The sequence below is a fragment of the Epinephelus fuscoguttatus genome, linkage group LG5 (genome assembly GCF_011397635.1).
Source record: "Epinephelus fuscoguttatus linkage group LG5, E.fuscoguttatus.final_Chr_v1".
In the NCBI taxonomy this organism is placed as follows: Eukaryota; Metazoa; Chordata; class Actinopteri; order Perciformes; family Serranidae; genus Epinephelus; species Epinephelus fuscoguttatus.
Window position 1 is genome coordinate 92914 of NC_064756.1, and position 19527 is coordinate 112440.

At 43.5% G+C, this 19527-nt stretch overlaps 1 protein-coding gene across 1 annotated transcript; it reads left to right on the plus strand.

The window, feature by feature from the left end:
* The first annotated feature begins 6355 nt into the window (after positions 1-6355).
* LOC125888444 (complement C1q tumor necrosis factor-related protein 7) lies at positions 6356-12579 on the plus strand. The gene is made up of 5 exons (XM_049575829.1): positions 6356-6396; positions 10404-10728; positions 11328-11408; positions 11503-11583; positions 11663-12579. Exons 2-5 carry the CDS (start codon positions 10407-10409, stop codon positions 12577-12579), a joined length of 1401 nt encoding a protein of 466 aa, XP_049431786.1. The 5' UTR covers positions 6356-6396; positions 10404-10406.
* The last annotated feature ends 6948 nt before the right edge of the window (positions 12580-19527 follow it).

Consider the following 19527-nt stretch of genomic DNA (forward strand, 5'->3'; position numbering starts at 1 on the left):
GTGTCCTCAGTCATCAGGTCAGGGTCCAGATGTGTCCTCAGTCATCAGGTCAGGGTCCAGATGTGTCCTCAGTCATCAGGTCAGGGTCCAGATGTGTCCTCAGTCACCATGTCAGGGTCCAGATGTGTCCTCAGTCATCAGGTCAGGGTCCAGATGTGTCCTCAGTCATCAGGTCAGGGTCCAGATGTGTCCTCAGTCACCATGTCAGGGTCCAGATGTGTTCTCAGTCATCAGGTCAGGGTCCAGATGTGTCCTCAGTCATCAGGTCAGGGTCCAGATGTGTCCTCAGTCACCAGGTCAGGGTCCAGATGTGTCCTTGGTCACCAGGTCAGGGTCCAGATGTGTCCTCAGTCATCAGGTCAGGGTCCAGATGTGTCCTCAGTCACCATGTCAGGGTCCAGATGTGTCCTCAGTCACCATGTCAGGGTCCAGATGTGTCCTCAGTCATCAGGTCAGGGTCCAGATGTGTCCTCAGTCACCAGGTCAGGGTCCAGATGTGTCCTCAGTCATCAGGTCAGGGTCCAGATGTGTCCTCAGTCACCAGGTCAGGGTCCAGATGTGTCCTCAGTCATCAGGACAGGGTCCAGATGTGTCCTCAGTCACCAGGTCAGGGTCCAGATGTGTCCTCAGTCATCAGGTCAGGGTCCAGATGTGTCCTCAGTCACCATGTCAGGGTCCAGATGTGTTCTCAGTCATCATGTCAGGGTCCAGATGTGTCCTCAGTCATCAGGTCAGGGTCCAGATGTGTCCTCAGTCACCAGGTCAGGGTCCAGATGTGTCCTCAGTCATCAGGTCAGGGTCCAGATGTGTCCTCAGTCATCAGGTCAGGGTCCAGATGTGTCCTCAGTCATCAGGTCAGGGTCCAGGTCACTTAGTCGCAGAGAGTACAAGCTGCACCTTGTCAAAATAAATCCAAACCTATGTGACTGGACCATGTGTGACTTTACTTTGAAAGGACAGACACAGGAAGTGTCCACGCTCAGCAGTCAGACAGGAGTCAGGTTAATCTCCAGGGCTGGTACCTGCAGTTATTCCACAGGCTAGTTAATAACATGTCGGGCAGGAAATCCAAAGTGTGGGATCATTTTGAGAAGGTGAAGGACGAACCCAAGGTGATATGTAAACTCATCTTCATTGGTCGACTACAAACATGACGTATCATGTGAAACATGGAAGTAGCTACATGCCCATTAGCCCACAGCGTCATTAACAGGCAGCTCGTCATCTAATGGACCTAAATAACAACTGTTGGTCCATTGGGAACAGTGTCACTTCCTGCTTGTCAGGACTGTGGGAACAGCTTGGCTCTGTGCCAGAACCAGGTAGGAAGTGATTAACAGGAAGTGAACGTGGCATTGATGGCGTGGGTGTGTCACCTGGATCAGGTGCCCTACATGACCACAGAGGCCACAGCTGACCTACATGAGTCGTCCACCCTCGTTCCCAGGCCTGTGTGGTGATGACGTGACACCTATAGAGTGCAGGTGTGAGCAGTATCCGGTGACGGGCTTCAATCAGTCCAGGTGTTACTTCACACACAGAGGTATCACAGTTACACCTGTGCATTATCAGCCCGGCCTCTCAGGTCCTAACCAGGTCACCTTACACATCAAAGAGCTCTTAGTGGGAACCAGACCAGCTCAACCAAACCACTTTCACATGACCAAGCTTCAGAAGGTCTGAGCTGGATCAACTCCTGTCCCCTGTCCTCTGTCCTCTGTCCTCCGTCCTCTGTCCTTTGTCCTTTGTCCTCTGCTGCGTCTCATCACTGACAATACATAAAGATTTTAATGGACAGAATAAGAATCTGAGAGTTCTGCTGCTCCGTCACTCAGTCTGTCTCCATGTTCCAGCTGGACGAGGACGTTTAACTGGCCTACTGTCCTTGTCCCAGTATACAAGCACGGGAGGGGAATCCATTTATTGAGCCAAGTATGTGCGACTCCTCTACGATAGGTGGAGATATGCCCCCTTTCAGCTTGTTAGTATTGGACTTTTTTCCTGTTGATTTATCAACAGTGTGAGTTTATGGAGTGTTTATTGTACCTGCAGAGCTCCAGACTGTGACTACTGAGTCACATTTTATGACCATGGAGCACCACTGTGACTATTTAATCTGTTACCTCTTCAGCTGTTTACCTGTGGAAGGCCACACACAGGTGTTTCTCACTACTTTATTACAACCTGAGTGTTCATTTATAAAGAACAATAAAGTTTATCAGTTTGAATATTAAACCAGGATGTGATGATCCTGGTTTCTCAGACTTTTATCCACGACTGTAGAAATGATTCTGGGCGCAACTTCCTGTGAGACAGAGGAAGTAGCAGTGAGCTAGTTAGTCCCATAGACTGTCTGTGCTTAGCCCCAGTGGCTACTCTTGGTGGCTAACTGCCAACGCTGGTTCTTTTCCAAAGTCATTTTCCTTCAGTTTATATTTAACAAATATTTAATTTATGTTAACTCAGCATTTTCTAAAATGTCTCTGTGGAGCTCTGGTACCTGTTGCACTGTCCGTGTCTGTGACGACTACCAACCAGTCTGAGCTATATGGTTGTCTTCAGCAACTGTGTGTTTGTGGTGATAAATAATGATGACAGACCAATCAGTGCAGTTCAATAGTATATTTATTATGTATTCAATGATATTACAATAGTTGGAACAAAGTACATATTACCTGCAGATTCAGGGAATAGAGCGGAGTTAGATGATCTGATGAACAGAAGACTAGACCAGTCCTCGCCTGTGTTTCTTATGAGCCAATTCCTGCTATCTTCAGCTGGGACATTGTTTCCTAAAAAGGTAACATCTGGTGGATGAATCAAGCTTCACACACTGTCTTAATGCTGACTGTCTGCCAAATCCTTAAACAATATCAGAGTGTCCCAATGAGGAATGATGAGGAGTGAGAATATGACTCTGTGGTAGTAGTGTGTGTGTGTGTGTGTGTGTGTGTGTGTGTTGTGTAGTTGTTGTAGTGTAATGTGAATAAAAGTAATATTATGTATGATAAACCACTACATGTTGAACATGTAACCAGGACAAAAAGGGATTGTTCCTGTTGCCATGGTTACCATTGATATGAGAAATAAAACCACGAGAGTTTAAATCAGTGTTATCAGCAGAGAATGACACGTAGACTGACAAGTGCGTCACTCAGCGTTAGCACATGATGTCCCTGTCTTTCCCCGTCTGACTTCAGTCTCAACCTACATTAGAAAATAAACTGTGAAATATGTATTTAGTCATCAGGGCTGAGAATGTGTCACTGATTTACTGTACTGCCTTTATATCATATAAACACATAAAGTCTGCTGCTGAATTCAGCTTCATGTTTCACTCAGAACAGTTTTTAATAAATCAGACGTTAAAAAACGTGCAAACTGCGTGGTTAACACAGACGAGCGGAGGATTAGCTGGAAACATCACATTTATTCACTTTACATGGAGCTACAGTTAATACTGAGTTATGTCTTAGTGTCAGAAATCATAAATCATCTTTAGGAGGAGCAGATGTTTCCTTAAGCTGCTTGGGACATGTTAACGTTAACAATATTTTAACGGAGCAGGGCGAGCTAACAGTTAGCATGCTAACTAATAGATGGCTGTCAGAGATGACGAGATTTTGATCACCTGATCCTGTTTGAGCTACAACAGGTGGTGTGAACAAACTATAAACAGACTGTAAACAAACCGTAAACAGAGTGGAAACAAACTATAAACAGACTGTAATCAAACTGTCAATATCCGGGCTGCAGATGCGGTCTTTGACTGTGATGTGACCAGGATTGCACCACCTGTTGTTCACGTAAACAGCAAGCCCACCTCCTTTACGCTTACCGCTCTTAGTGCAGTCCCTGTTAGCCCGGACAGTGTGGAAACCCACGGTGGAAACATTGTGGTCAGGAACATCCGTGTGTAGCCATGACTCCGAGAAAATCATCACTCCCGGTATTCCTGATGACTCCGGGTTAGGGTTGTAAGCTCGTCCATCTTATTCCCCAGTGATCTCACGTTGCCCATGATGATAGGTGGGAGACATGAGATATGTCTTCCTCTCCATAAGTCTCCGGTGTTTCGCTCCTTTCCGCCGCCGTAGCGATCCTTTACCTCTGCATCCCCGGTGTGTTTTCCTCCAAAGTTCAGCAGGGATATCCTCCCTCACCATAGCCAGGCCGGCCGGCTTCAGCTCCATCAGCTGATCCCTGGAGTAAACAACGCGGTGTTGCTGAGCGACGGTCGAGTGGCAGAGTAAAAGGAGCGATTCCACCACGAGCGAAACAACAAAAACAAAGTAAAGTAACAGAACAAGTAAGATGTAAACAGACATAAACAGACTGTAAACAAACTATAAACAAACGATAAACAGACTGTAAACAGAGTGGAAACAGACTATAAACAGACTGTAAACAGAGTGTAAACAAACTGTAAACAGACTGTAAACAAACGATAAACAGACTGTAAACAGAGTGGAAACAGACTATAAACAGACTGTAAACAGAGTGTAAACAAACTGTAAACAGACTTTAAACAAACTATAAACAAACGATAAACAGACTGTAAACAGAGTGGAAACAGACTGTAAACAGAGTGTAAACAAACTGTAAACAGACTGTAAACAAACTGTAAAAAGACTATAAACAAACTGTAAACAAACTATAAACAGACTATAAACAGACTGTAAACAAACTGTAAACAGACTGTAAACAAACTATGAACAGACTGTAAACAAACTGTAAACAAACTATAAACAAACTATAAACAGACTGTAAACAAACTGTAAACAAACTGTAAGCAGACTGTAAACAGAGTGGAAACAGACTGTAAACAGAGTGGAAACAAACTATAAACAAACGATAAACAGACTGTAAACAGAGTGGAAACAGACTGTAAACAGACTGTAAACAAACTATAAACAGACTATAAACAGACTGTAAACAGACTGTAAACAAACTATAAACAAACTATAAACAGACTGTAAACAAACTGTAAACAAACTGTAAGCAGACTGTAAACAGAGTGGAAACAGACTGTAAACAGACTGTAAACAAACTATAAACAGACTGTAAACAGACTGTAAACAAACTGTAAACAGACTGTAAACAAACTATAAACAGACTATAAACAGACTGTAAACAAACTGTAAGCAGACTGTAAACAAACTGTAAACAAACTGTAAGCAGACTGTAAACAGACTGTAAACAGACTATAAACAGACTATAAACAGACTGTAAACAGACTGTAAACAGACTGTAAACAAACTGTAAACAGACTGTAAACAAACTATAAACAGACTGTAAACAAACTATAAACAGACTATAAACAGACTGTAAACAAACTGTAAGCAGACTATAAACAGACTGTAAACAAACTATAAACAGACTGTAAACAAACTATAAACAGACTATAAACAGACTGTAAACAGACTGTAAACAAACTGTAAACAGACTGTAAACAAACTATAAACAGACTATAAACAGACTGTAAACAGACTGTAAACAGACTGTAAACAAACTGTAAACAGACTGTAAACAAACTATAAACAGACTGTAAACAAACTATAAACAGACTGTAAACAAACTGTAAGCAGACTGTAAACAAACTGTAAACAAACTGTAAGCAGACTGTAAACAGACTGTAAACAAACTATAAACAGACTGTAAACAGACTATAAACAGACTGTAAACAGACTGTAAACAGACTGTAAACAAACTGTAAACACACTGTTACCATTGGAAATTGCCAGTTTCAGTTCAATGCTGGAATTTGCACCAATAATCCATGCAAGGCATCATGGGGGAATAAGGTGGATAGGGTCTGTATTTGATCCTCATACAGGAAGTGTTGTGTTGTGATATCTGATGATGACGCATGATGAATGTGTGTGTGTTTTCACACTGCGATGTGACACCTGTGTGAATTATGATAACGAGGTCACACATTTAACAGCAAATACAAAAACATCACAAAGACATACACACATACACACACACAGACACAGACACACACACACACACACGCACACACACGCACACACATACACAGACACATACACGCACACAGACACACACACACACACACACACACACTCAGTAACCCAAAAATCTTCCTGATCACAGACAAAAAATGTCCCAAATAAAAACCTGCTCTTCAGTCTGCTGCGCACACGCACACACACGCACACACACACGCACACACACACGCACACAAGCACACACATACACAGACACATACACACACACACACACACACACACACACACACACACTTACCTGTGCTGACTTTCAGTGAGTAGGCGGAGTCCAGGTGTTTTATTAGCAGCTGTGAGTGAGACAGGTGAGATCAGCTGCAGGTGACTTCAGACACTTCAGAGACACTTCAGAGACGCTTCAGAGACGGTGAGTCAGACACACACACACACATCATATTTAATATTTATTTACTAGAAAATACAAAGACATTTTAAAAACTTTAATTATTAATAATCATTTTGATTTACAAAATTATAATATGTAAAAAGACAAAATAGACAAAAGAAATATGACACATGGGGAGTTGGTAGCGTAGTGGATAGTGCCGGTGCCCCATGTACAGAGGCATTGCCTCGCTGCAGCGGCCACGGGTTCAAATCCGGTTCAAATCATGGCCCTTTGCTGCATGTCATTCCCCACTCTCTCTCTGTCTCCCTATTTCATTAAAGGCAAAAAAAGGCCCACAAAAATAATCTTTTAAATATGACACGTATTAATTATCTATAACAGCTGATCCTGCTCAGAGCCAAAATATATCATATTATTATTATACAGTTTATATTATTAGTATTTTATATGTTTAATAATATTCAAATAAAGGAAAAAGAATATTAAAAAAGACAAACAGCATTAAGTCAATCAAAGATACAGAAAATTATTCATATGAGCAAAATTCTCTCATTATTGATAGTAACAACAGTTATTATTATTATCATGATTATTATTTAAATAATAATAATCATCATTATTATTCTGATCAGGGCGGCACGGTGGTGTGGTGGTTAGCACTGTTGCCTCACAGCAAGAGGGTTCCCGGTTCGATTCCGGGTGTGGGAGCCCTTCTGTGTGGAGTTTGCATGTTCTCCCCATGTCAGCGTGGGTTTCCTCCAGGTGCTCTGACATGTTCTCCCTGTGTCAGCGTGGGTTTCCTCCAGGTGCTCTGACATGTTCTCCCTGTGTCAGCGTGGGTTTCCTCCAGGTGCTCCAGCTTCCTCCCACAGTCCAAAGACATGCAGGTTAATTGGTGACTCTAAATTGTCCGTAGGTGTGAATGTGAGTGTGAATGGTTGTCTGTCTCTATGTGTCAGCCCTGTGATAGTCTGGTGACCTGTCCAGGGTGAACCCTGCCTCTCACCCAGTGTCAGCTGGGATAGGCTCCACCCCCCCGCGACCCTCAAGAGGATGAAGCGGTTAGAAGATGAATGAATGAATGAATGAATTATTCTGATTATTATTAGTATTAATAATAATAATTGTTGTTGTTATTAACAATAATACCAATTAATAATAACAACAACAATTATTTTTAATACTACTACTACTACTAATAATAATGATGTTTAATAAATAAGTGACCCCAGTGATTATGGATATAATATATGATATTGTATAATTATAGATATAATCCTCTGACTGATACTGAAGTTACTTTGCTCTGAGACTTTTGATTAAAGTGATCAGAGGTCAATAAATGAACAAACATTATTAATAAACAGATCAATAATCACTTCAGAGCTCCGTTAACAGCTGCAGGGATCCTTCTATTATTATCATTTATAAATGAGCCATGTTTTTAAAGTTTTTCTGTCCTCAGATACCTCAGAGACGGACAGACGAGAACATCAGCACGTCGTCTGTATCGACTTTGAAATAAGAAAAATGATGATATTTATATTTACAGAGAGATGACTGCTCTGTTTAATCAAACGTAGATTAAAACTGTGTCAGTTGTTCAGGGAACAACAGGGAACAACAGGAAGACGATCCAAAAATACAGAGAACCAGGAGGGAAGAATTAAAGTCCTTTACTGTAGCAGTGAAATGATTAAACAGCTGACGGGTGTGGACCCTGCAGGTCTGTGTCAGGACTTCAAAAACTGTTTTATGGATATATCAAAGCAGCACAGAGTGAATCTACAGGAGGCTGTGTCAGTTCTTATTTTGTCACATTAAAGGGAACGATCTTTATAACTCAGACGATGAAGCAACAGTCTGACACAGACACATGGAGATAAATCAGCTGTAACATCAGACAGCACAGATTTATCTGTTTAACGTTTCATACAACAGGACGAGTCAATGTGAGTCACACAGTAATTAAATATAATAAAGGACACAGACAAGACGAAACAAAAGATATAAAAGGTAAAAATTAATCACTACATAATTTATAATTCAAATTAGTCACCTTTAAGAGCAGAAAGAAAGAGATGATTTAAAATGATTTTAAATGGGGTTTAATTCGATCATCGTTAATTGGTCATCTGTCATCTGTCGTTGATCATCGGTCATCATCATAGATCATTGGTCCTCGGTCATCAGTCATAGGTCATCAGTCATAGGTCGTCGTCATAGGTCATTGGTCATTGATCATCGGTCATAGGTCCTCGGTCATCGATCATCGGTCATCAGTCATAGGTCATCGTCATAGGTCACTGGTCATCGATCATCTGTCATCAGTCATCAGTCATAGGCCATCAGTCATAGGTCATCGGTTATAGGTCGTCGGTCATCAGTCATAGGTCATCGGTCATCAGTCATAGGTCATCAGTCGTAGGTCATCGGTCATCAGTTGTAGGTCATCAGTCATAGGTCATCGGTCATCAGTCATCAGCTGTAGGTCATAGGTCATCAGTCATAGGTCACCGTCATCAGTCGTAGGTCATCGGTCATCAGTCATAGGTCATCTGTCATCAGTCATCAGTCATAGGTCATCAGTCATCAGTCATCGGTCATAGGTCATCTGTCATCAGTCATCAGTCGTAGGTCATCTGTCATCAGTCATCAGTCATTGGTCATCGGTCATCAGTCGTAGGTCATCGGTCATCAGTCATTGGTCATCAGTCATAGGTCATTGGTCATCAGTCATCAGTCGTAGGTCATCAGTCATCAGTCATCAGTCGTAGGTCATCAGTCGTAGACCATCGGTCATCGGTCATCAGTCATCGGTCATCAGTCATCAGTCATCAGTCGTAGGTCATCAGTCATAGGTCATCAGTCATTGGTCATCAGTCATCGGTCATCAGTCATCAGCTGTAGGTCATAGGTCATCAGTCATAGGTCACCGTCATCAGTCGTAGGTCATCGGTCATCAGTCATAGGTCATCTGTCATCAGTCATCAGTCATAGGTCACAGGTCATCTGTCATCAGTCATCAGTCGTAGGTCATCGGTCATCAGTCATCAGTCATCAGTCGTAGGTCATCGGTCATCAGTTGTAGGTCATCAGTCATCAGTCGTAGGTCATCGGTCATCAGTCATTGGTCATCGGTCATCAGTCGTAGGTCATCGGTCATCAGTCATTGGTCATCGGTCATAGGTCATTGGTCATCAGTCATCAGTCGTAGGTCATCAGTCATGGGTCACCGTCATCAGTCATCAGTCGTAGGTCATCAGTCATCAGTCATCAGTCGTAGGTCATCAGTCATAGGTCATCAGTCGTAGGTCATCGGTCATCGGTCATCGGTCATCAGTCATCGGTCATCAGTCATCGGTCATCAGTCATCAGTCATCAGTCGTAGGTCATCAGTCATAGGTCATCAGTCATTGGTCATCAGTCATCGGTCATCAGTCATAGGTCATCGGCCAAATGAGTTGTTACATATAAGCAAAATAATCCAACACCACTCATCCTGGTTCCCATGATCCTGGAGAACCTGGAAAAGTCTTTGAAAGTTTTTAAATATAAATGTAAGATAACAGTAAATGAGTTTAGTGTAGTTGCTGTCCAGTATCTGTCTGTCCCCTCTCCATCTGTCTAGTCTCTGTCTGTCCCGTCTCTGTTTCAGTTTCAGTTTATTCTATTTATAAAAAGGACAGTACACATTAATCAACATTACTGTAAATGTGCCAGTTTTAGCCAGCTGGCTAATTCACAACTGTCATCCTCTGGTAAGATGTTATGAAACCATAACTCTAAAACAGAAGCATTAAAAGTAAGATACAGTGTTTACAATATATACAGAACAGGACAACATAATAATACATAACAGCCTGTCTGTCTCTTCTCTGTCTGTCCCGTCTCTGATGATGGTGATGATGATGATAATGATGATGATAATGATGATGATGGTGATGATGATGATGATGAGCTGTGAGCACAGACTGCTGTCTGATCAATAATGATCAGTAATCAGTAATATAACCTCTCTGCAGATCATGTTGAAGTTTCCTCTTCACTTCCTGTTGCTGGCGGTCCCTGTCGTCATGGCGATGCCTGAGCCATTCTACTCAGGCGACGGGGAGTCTCCTCGCTTCCTTCCTCCGATGCCTCCTTACCCGCCCATGGACGGCCCCGAACATTATCCCGACGGAGACAACATGACGGGGACCCCGGATGGCGCCGTGGAGGCTTACTGTCAGATGCTGCTGCAGGGCCCGGAGCCCGTCCCCGCAGACCACATCCCCTGGTACTGTCTCTGTACACACTGTAAGAGCAGCCAGGGGCCCAAAGGGGACAGAGGAGACCGTGGACCACCAGGTGAGGTCACAGTGACACGTCAGATCAGGGCCAGCCCTGGACATCTGGGGGCCCTAAGTGGGATAAGCTCCAGGGGCCCTACTTTGCCATGAATAGTTAAGGATACACAACACCGTATGCATTACACTCACTCACTCACTCACATAGTGTCAGCTTTTATTTAATGAATCATAAATACTGAGGGAACGTTTATATAAATACACAAATCTATAACATGAAAATTTATTTAATAAATAAATTTAACCCTTTGTAACCCGGAGCATCGTCACTTTTCTCATGCTGCTTTCAGACTTTATTTTGATCTCATCAGAAAAAACAGAGTTTTAAATATTTCAGTCCACAGACCATCTGAGCAATCTGATTACTCAGAGTAATTTCATTACTCTGAACAATCTGTTGCCTCATACATGACCTGGATCAGTCTGAGGGGGCTGAGTTGATCCAGGATCAGTTAGATGATGTGAGTCTACTAACAAGTCTCTGTCCTCTGTCCTTTGTCCCTGTGTCTCTCTGTCCTTTGTCCCTCTGTCTCTCTGTCCCTCTGTCCTTCTGTCTCTCTGTCCTCCTGTCCCCTGTCCCTCTGTCCTCTGTCTCTTCAGGTCCTCCCGGCAGTCCTGGACCAAGAGGGTTGACGGGGTTCAGAGGTCCTCCAGGTTTCGTGGGCAGACCAGGAGTCAAAGGTAAACACTTTCCCATCATGCTTTGCGCTAATGTCTCAGAGGTGTCTCTACCTGTCCGTCCTCTGATGCTTCTCTGTCTCTGTTGAACTCTTAGGACAGAAAGGAGATGAGGGACTGAAGGGGGACCGAGGACTGCAGGGCTTTATGGGATCCAAAGGAGAGCGAGGCTTTAAAGGTGAGACCGGCGCTTCATCCTCATTGTTGTCCGACACGTGTCACTTCCTGTGTCTCATCTGGTCTCTGTCGCCCCTCAGGGGAGAAGGGGGAGCCAGGTCTTGAGGGACGTATGGGGGATCAGGGTCCTAAAGGAGACGATGGCGTCTGTCCCGGTGACTGTGAGGCCACTGAGGGTCCCCCAGGACCTCCCGGTGTTCCTGGCCCTGTGGGGGTCAGAGGTCCACATGGTGAACCTGGACTGCCGGGACCTAAAGGACCAAAGGGGGACATGGGTGAGATGGGTCACCCTGGTGTTCCTGGATCTGAGGGATTGAAGGGAGAACCAGGACCTATGGGGGACTGTAACTGTACAGACGGAGAGGATGGGGCCCCAGGACAGAGGGGGGACAAGGGAGACAAAGGGGACCAGGGACAGATGGGGCCCACAGGGCCGATAGGGACACAGGGGATAAAGGGAGACATGGGGCCCATGGGAATGATGGGTCGTCCCGGTCCCTGCATGCCCGGCGTCCAGTCGGCCTTCGCTGCAGCACTGACGACCAGTTTTCCCCCACCCCTCGCCCCCGTCATCTTTGCCCACGTTCATTACAACATCCAGGGGAGCTATGACCCCACCTCTGGCATCTACACCGCCCCCGTCAATGGCACCTATGTCTTCAGCTTCCACGTCTCCGTCTACCAGCGAGTCCTCAAAGTTGGCCTGTTCCATAACTTCCAGGCAGTTGTCATAAACACATGCGTCAAACCATTTGGGACAACCTCGCAGTCCGTCGTCCTCCACCTGGCCCGCGGGGACATTGTGTGGGTCCAGGTGAAGGACGCCGTCACTAATGGCATGTACGTCAGTAATGAAGCCAGCAGCACCTTCTCCGGCTTCCTGCTACACCCTGACATGTGTGACATGCCCTTACTGAGAGCGCCCATCGTACCTGTGAATGGCACCTACACCTGGCCCGCGTCCTCTGACCCTATTCCCACCGCTGCTGATGAGTAAATGCTCGCCGCTGACCTGTAGGACATAAATTATTGTAGATCCATAATGTGCTTTTCCTAAAATCATTTAACACCAATCAACCGACAGACGATCAGATTCAACCGCCAAAATCACCCCCAAATTAGCCGTCGCCAAGTTAACCAACCAGATAAATCCAGATCATTAACCCCGCCCCCACAGCCCAGTTGATTGTGATGTCACTGCGTCGATCTGTCACACCTGAAGAAACTGTTGGCATCGTACGTTTCTACAAACCACCAATATGTTACATCTTAATGGTCCTGACAGCGAGAAAAGATGGCCGCCTCTCTGTTCTGTGTTTGTGTTCCTTGCAACTTTTCAACCACCAGCCATTTTCAGCTGTTTCCCAAAAACCCTAATTTTATACCCGTATGTTTTCCGAATGTTTTCCAATGCATTTTTGTACCTTAACGTAACCTCGCTGTCACCACAACACCGCTGAAAGGTAAAGTTTAAACTCACCACATGTCACTGGTTTGTCATCAGTGACCTTCACATTTAAATCTGACACGCTGGGTTTCCTCTGCCGTCTGTTGTTGACGTTCCAAGGCGGCGGGCTGTTTCCTGTTCATTAGATTCAGGCCTAGTCCACACGAACACAGGCATTTTTAAAACCGAACTTTTTTGGCCTCCAGTTTTTAAAAAATCTGCATCCATACAAGCGGTGTAATAAAAATACCTCCATCCACATGACACTGCAAATTCCACTGTCAAGCAATGTAATACACATGCCAAAGCAGTAGGTGGCGATATAACTCCCAACTGTAAGGCCATTGTAGCCAATCAGAAGGCAGTAAAACATCATTACCGGAAAAACAACAAGTGGTGTTGGTGTGTTGGGGTACTATTATGCAGCAGGAGCAGTCTCCGTAATAGCACACTCTTGTGCCTCTGTTGCTGGATATGGTTGAGTAGCGTTAGTTGTATGATACAGCCACAAAGTGCTGATATGCTGCTAAATAGCAGCAGTATTTTGTTTAGGTTCATCCTCAAATTGTCTCTCGCACACACTGGATCGGGTAATAACACAGCTGTTGTCTGTTTACGTCGCACACTGTGACGTCACACAATGGAGACGAGACAAAATAACTGCGGTTATCCTGTCCACACATGACTGCTGACACCGGACTTTTCCAAAAAGTTCACTCTGGACTCCGGTTACAAATAACTCCGGTTACAGGGCCCCAAAACTGCAGTTATGTGTGGATGAAAGGCCAAACTGTGAGCAAAGAGTCACAATTATATAAATACCTGTGTTGGTGTGGACAGCCCCTCAGACAGTCTTTTCAAAATAAACCTTTGTCAGTGAAACTCATTAATGGTTTAACTCAATGTTCACACAGGGAGTGAACAACAGGCTGCTGGATCAAAGTCCGGGGTTTGTTGGACTCGCCTACCTCCCCTCCCCTCCCCCGTCCTGTAGGGACTGTCCAGCTCTTTAGCCGGTTCTCATTCTGATGTCGTCAAATACCGTCATGCTGTCATCAGACACCTGACACCAAACCTTTGTCATTGTTATGATTCGCTGTCAGTCAGCCATACGGCACCTGTCGCAGCTGTATGATACGCAGTTGGGCGGCGTCATGTTGAAATGCTGTCGGTAAAGATGTAATCTATGGAGCTGGATAGTCCCTACAGGACCGGTGGGAGGGAAGGTGGGCGGGTCAGCCTGATGTTCACTTATTGTGTGAACATTGAGGCAAACCGTGATGTTTTCTGCAAATCTAACCTTTTGTTGACATCCTGGTGTTGATTGTGGCGTCCCAAAACATCAGCAGCAGGAGGAACCGAGTGCATAACATGTTGACATCAAAGTCCAGAGACAGAGCGGCGATATGTGATGAGCTGTGGTGAGCACGGGTTGGATATTTGGTGTCACGCGCTGAGTCTGTCCGGTGGTGTCATGCGCTGACTCTGTCTGGCGAGACATGAAGATGACATAGGACAGCCCGTCTGTCCAACTGAAGTCTGTCTTCTGTCCATGAAGGTTTAAACCTTTAGCGCTAACAGCTGGCTAGCCTTCCATCATCTGCTGAGCTCACTCCTGCAGTGGTGATGTTTTTACCCAGAAGGCAAAGTGTACGAGCCAGTCACATGTCACAACGTTAAACACTTTGAACCAAAAGATGTTTAAAAGTAGAAACATAAAGAAAATATTCCTGAACCTGTGGTGTTGTACTGACATAGTGCTTTTATTTTGAAAGAGACTGTATGCAAACTGTACATTTCCTGTGAAAACAGAAGAGTATTTTGAAAACAGACATGTAACAGGCTGAAGTTGACACAGCATCCCAGAACGTCAACAACCAACACACCCAGGGTACCTTGGGTGTGTTGGTTGATGACCAAACGTGGACATGTGACGAGGGCGGAGTCAGAGCTGAGGTGTCTGAGCTGCGTCACTGATTAATCTTCAGGTTGGAGCATTCAGATGATGTAAACACCTTCTCTGTGGCGTCCACTGTTCACCTGCTGTCTCGCCCAAAATGTCCTGTGCCCCACCCAGAAAAGACGAGGACTGGTCTGTGTGGGTCTCGGAGGGTTAACCTGTGTCATGTTTAAAAGTGACGGTCACTGTTGTTCATGTGGACAGGTGACACAGGTGTGGAGAGCACATCAGCTTCCTGTTGGTGAATCTGTGAATCCTACGATGGTGAAGGAACTTCACGCATTACTCCTCCTTACTCTGCATCTGATTGGCTGGCATACTAACGTTAGCCCTAAACAACCCTAATTCAAAGATGTTGATGAGAACCAGCCAATCACAGACAGAGTAGAGCGAGTCATTCATTGGATTCATAAATTTGCCTCCTGAAACATTCCAGCGTCTCTTTAATGGGCATCAAGTTGAATCTCTGCCTTCTGATTGGCTGTAGAAACAATCCACCTGGACTGATGTTAGACTGTAGGCTCTGTGTGATGCTTCATGATGATGAAGATGATGATGATAGTTCTGTTGATCAGGAGTGTCTGAGCTGTAATAACATCCTACATTATGATTTTTATCTCCTTTCTGTCTTTGTATTGACCCCAGTGTTAGTTCAGGTGGCGAGTCACCTGATGACGCTCTGACACCGATCCCACAGCGCTGCTGAGAAACAACTGAACACCTTGCTTTAGATCCACATTGTCTTAGCTGGGCAGGGTTTCCCTCCACTGTCTCTGCTGCGTTCAACAACAAAGAGACAAAGAACACCTGAGTCTGCAGGTGTGTCTGAGGTCATCATGCCACAATGAGCCAATCACAGGAGCATCTACGATTTCATACATGGGAGATCTGATGATTTAGCAACACTTTGTCCCTCTAAAGTTTGTCCTCTCAGCTGAAACCTGAGGACAGACATGACGAGGACGCAGGGTCACTGTGAGGACTAAAGATGTGTTGTGTCTCTGAGCTGCTTAATGTTTCCAATAAAACACTGAACCTGATTTTGTTTGTTTTCATAAGCCATCAATAAAACCATCATTCATACGTCCATCAATAACACCATCATTCATAGGTCCATCAATAACACCATCATTTATATGTTCATACGTTCATCAATAACACCATCATTCATAGGTCCATCAATAACACCATCATTCATAGGTCCACCAATAACACCATCATTCATACGTCCATCAATAACACCATCATTCATAGGTCCATCAATAACACCATCATTTATATGTTCATACGTTCATCAATAACACCATCATTTATATGTTCATACGTTCATCAATAACACCATCATTCATAGGTCCATCAATAACACCATCAATAACACCATCATTCATAGGTCCATCAATAACACCATCATTCATAGGTCCACCAATAACACCATCATTCATATGTTCATCAATAACACCATCATTCATATGTCCATCAATAACACCATCATTCATAGGTGCATCAATAACACCATCATTCATACATTCATCAATAACACCATCATTCATATGTTCATCAATAACACCATCATTCATAGGTCCATCAATAACACCATCATTCATACATTCATCAATAACACCATCATTCATACGTCCATCAATAACACCATCATTCATACGTCCATCAATAACACCATCATTCATACGTTCATCAATAACACCATCATTCATACATTCATCAATAACACCATCATTCATAGGTCCACCAATAACACCATCATTCATACGTTCATCAATAACACCATCATTCATACGTTCATCAATAACACCATCATTCATATGTTCATCAATAACACCATTATTCATACGTTCATCAATAACACCATCATTCATAGGTCCATCAATAACACCATCATTCATACGTTCATCAATAACACCATCATTCATAGGTCCATCAATAACAACATCATTCATAGGTCCATCAATAACACCATCATTCATAGGTCCATCAATAACACCATCATTCGTACATTCATCAATAACACCATCATTCATAGGTCCATCAATAACACCATCATTCATACGTCCATCAATAACACCATCATTCATACGTTCATCAATAACACCATCATTCATAGGTCCATCAATAACACCATCATTCATACGTCCATCAATAACACCATCATTCATACGTTCATCAGTAACACCATCATTCATAGGTCCATCAATAACACCATCATTCATACGTTCATCAGTAACACCATCATTCATAGGTCCATCAATAACACCATCATTCATACGTTCATCATGGATGGCAGTGAATTTCCTGCAGCTCAACCAGGACAAAACAGAGGTTTCAATTATTGGTCCTGAAGGCAAGAGAGAGAAACTTTTACCAAAACCAGTTTAACTTAGTTTTATTCCACACATCAAAAATGTAACAAAGACAGGTTTTTATCATCTTCAGAATATAGCCAGAGTCCGCCCGTTTCTCTCTCAGGCTAACACGGAGGTGCTGATGCATGCTTTTATCTCTTGTCGTTTAGATTACTGTAATGCCCTGCTGTCTGGTCTTCCCAGAAAGACCATCTCTAACCTGCAGCTACTCCAAAACTCAGCCGCACGAGTGCTGACGAGGACCAGAGGGCGGGCGCACATTACACCAGTTTTAAAATGGCTGCATTGGCTCCCCGTGTGTTTCAGGATCGATTTTAAGGTTCTTTTATTAGTTTTTAAATGTCTTAACGGTCTTGGGCCATCTTATTTATCTCAATTCAATCAATCAATTTTGTTTATAAAGCCCAATATCACAAATCACAATTTGCCTCACAGGGCTTTACAGCATACGACATCCCTCTGTCCCTAAGACCCTCACAGCTGATCAGGAAAAACTCCCCAAAAAACCCTTTAACGGGGAAAAAACAGTAGAAACCTCAGGAAGAGCAACTGAGGAGGGATCCCTCTTCCAGGATGGACAGACGTGCAATAGATGTCGTACAGAACAGATCAGCATGATAAATTAACAGTAATCCACATGACACAATGAGACAGAGAGAGAGAGAGTGAGAGAGAGAGAGAGAGATGCAGGTAATGACAGTAGCTTACAACAACATTATTGAAAGTAATAATATTATAGTTATAGTTCTGGTTACTGTGGTACAATATGTTGAAAGTATGTATTAATATCTGGCAGTATACGTGTGTGACAATAGTCATATGTGTATAATAACAGTAGAAGTATGACTAATGACTAATGATGGCAGCAGCAGCAGCAGGAGGCATCTGGCAGGACCACGGCAGCAGCACAACCACACACGTCACGCTGTCCAGGCACCGCTGTGATATGAGTTAATCTGAGAGACAGTGGAGCACTGTCTGACCTGCTTTTATCATATCAACCCTCGCAGACCCTGAGGTCCTCCAGCACCGGCCTTCTAACTGTTCCAAAGGGTAGTACAAAAACCCACGGGATGGCTGCATTCAGCCATTATGGCCCTCACTTGTGGAACAGCCTGCCACAGAGCATCAGGACTGCAGAGACTGTTGATGTTTTTGAAAGGAGGCTCAAGACTCACCTTTTAGTTTGGCTTTTAACTGATTTCTTCTACTCTTTTAATTCTTACATTATATGCTATTTTAATTTCTAATGCTTTTAAATGATTTATTTTTAAATCTTTATGATTTAGTTTCTAAATCTTCATTTATTTATTTATTATTATTATATATATATATATATTAATCTTTAAATTTTTTTTCTTACATTTTTATGCATTTTATCATTATTTTATCGCATACTTGTTTTATCTTATCATATTGCCTTTTAGTCTTTCAGTCTTTTAGTTTTTAGCTCCAGTGTTTCCTCATGGGGGGCCTCCATACTGGGAGGTGTGTCCGGTCTGCCCGTGGGGACGTCGTCCTGGAGATCCCTCAGGCCCGGAGGACTGGGGGGCTCTGCACCATGTGTGGAGTCCACCCCAGTCTGTCTGGGACGGGGTGGGCTCTTTGGCGGCGTTCCGTAGGCTGTGGCGCCTCTCAGTGTGGATGGCTCCCCATAGGTGGTTCTTTCCTCACCTGGTTCCTCAGTGCTCAGCCATGTTATTGACTATATTGACTGTGTGTGTGTGTGTGTGTGTGTGTGTGTGTGTGTGTTTATATGTGGGGGTGGGAGGGTTGGGTTTTCAATATGCATGTAGTATTTTTGTTTGTTTTTATTCTGTGAAGCACTTTGTGCTGCATTTTTAATGTATGAAAAGTGCAATACAAATAAAGTTTGATTTGATTTGATTTGATTTACTGTAGTCTGCATTGCACCTCAAATTTTATTTTCATTTATTGTGTCTTCTTGTTATGTGTAGGACTTGGAGATGGAAATTAATGCTTCAATAAATCTGGTGCAACCATGTTTTCATTTCTTGTAATTGATTAATGTCATTGCACACTGTCCTTTAATTAATCAACTAAACTTAAGTAAACTAAACTATGTCTCTCTCACACACTTGTCTCTGGTGGTCATAGGACACAGATTACTAGATAGAGAGCAGAACGCCTCAAAGTTTC

Bases quoted from the DNA above. Each gene is read 5' to 3' on its own strand.
- LOC125888444 (XM_049575829.1), top strand. From the start codon at position 10,407: ATGTTGAAGTTTCCTCTTCACTTCCTGTTGCTGGCGGTCCCTGTCGTC. The intron at 10,729-11,327 runs GTGAGGTCACAG...CTGTCTCTTCAG, and splicing joins AGGAGACCGTGGACCACCAG to GTCCTCCCGGCAGTCCTGGA. The intron at 11,409-11,502 runs GTAAACACTTTC...TTGAACTCTTAG, and splicing joins GGGCAGACCAGGAGTCAAAG to GACAGAAAGGAGATGAGGGA.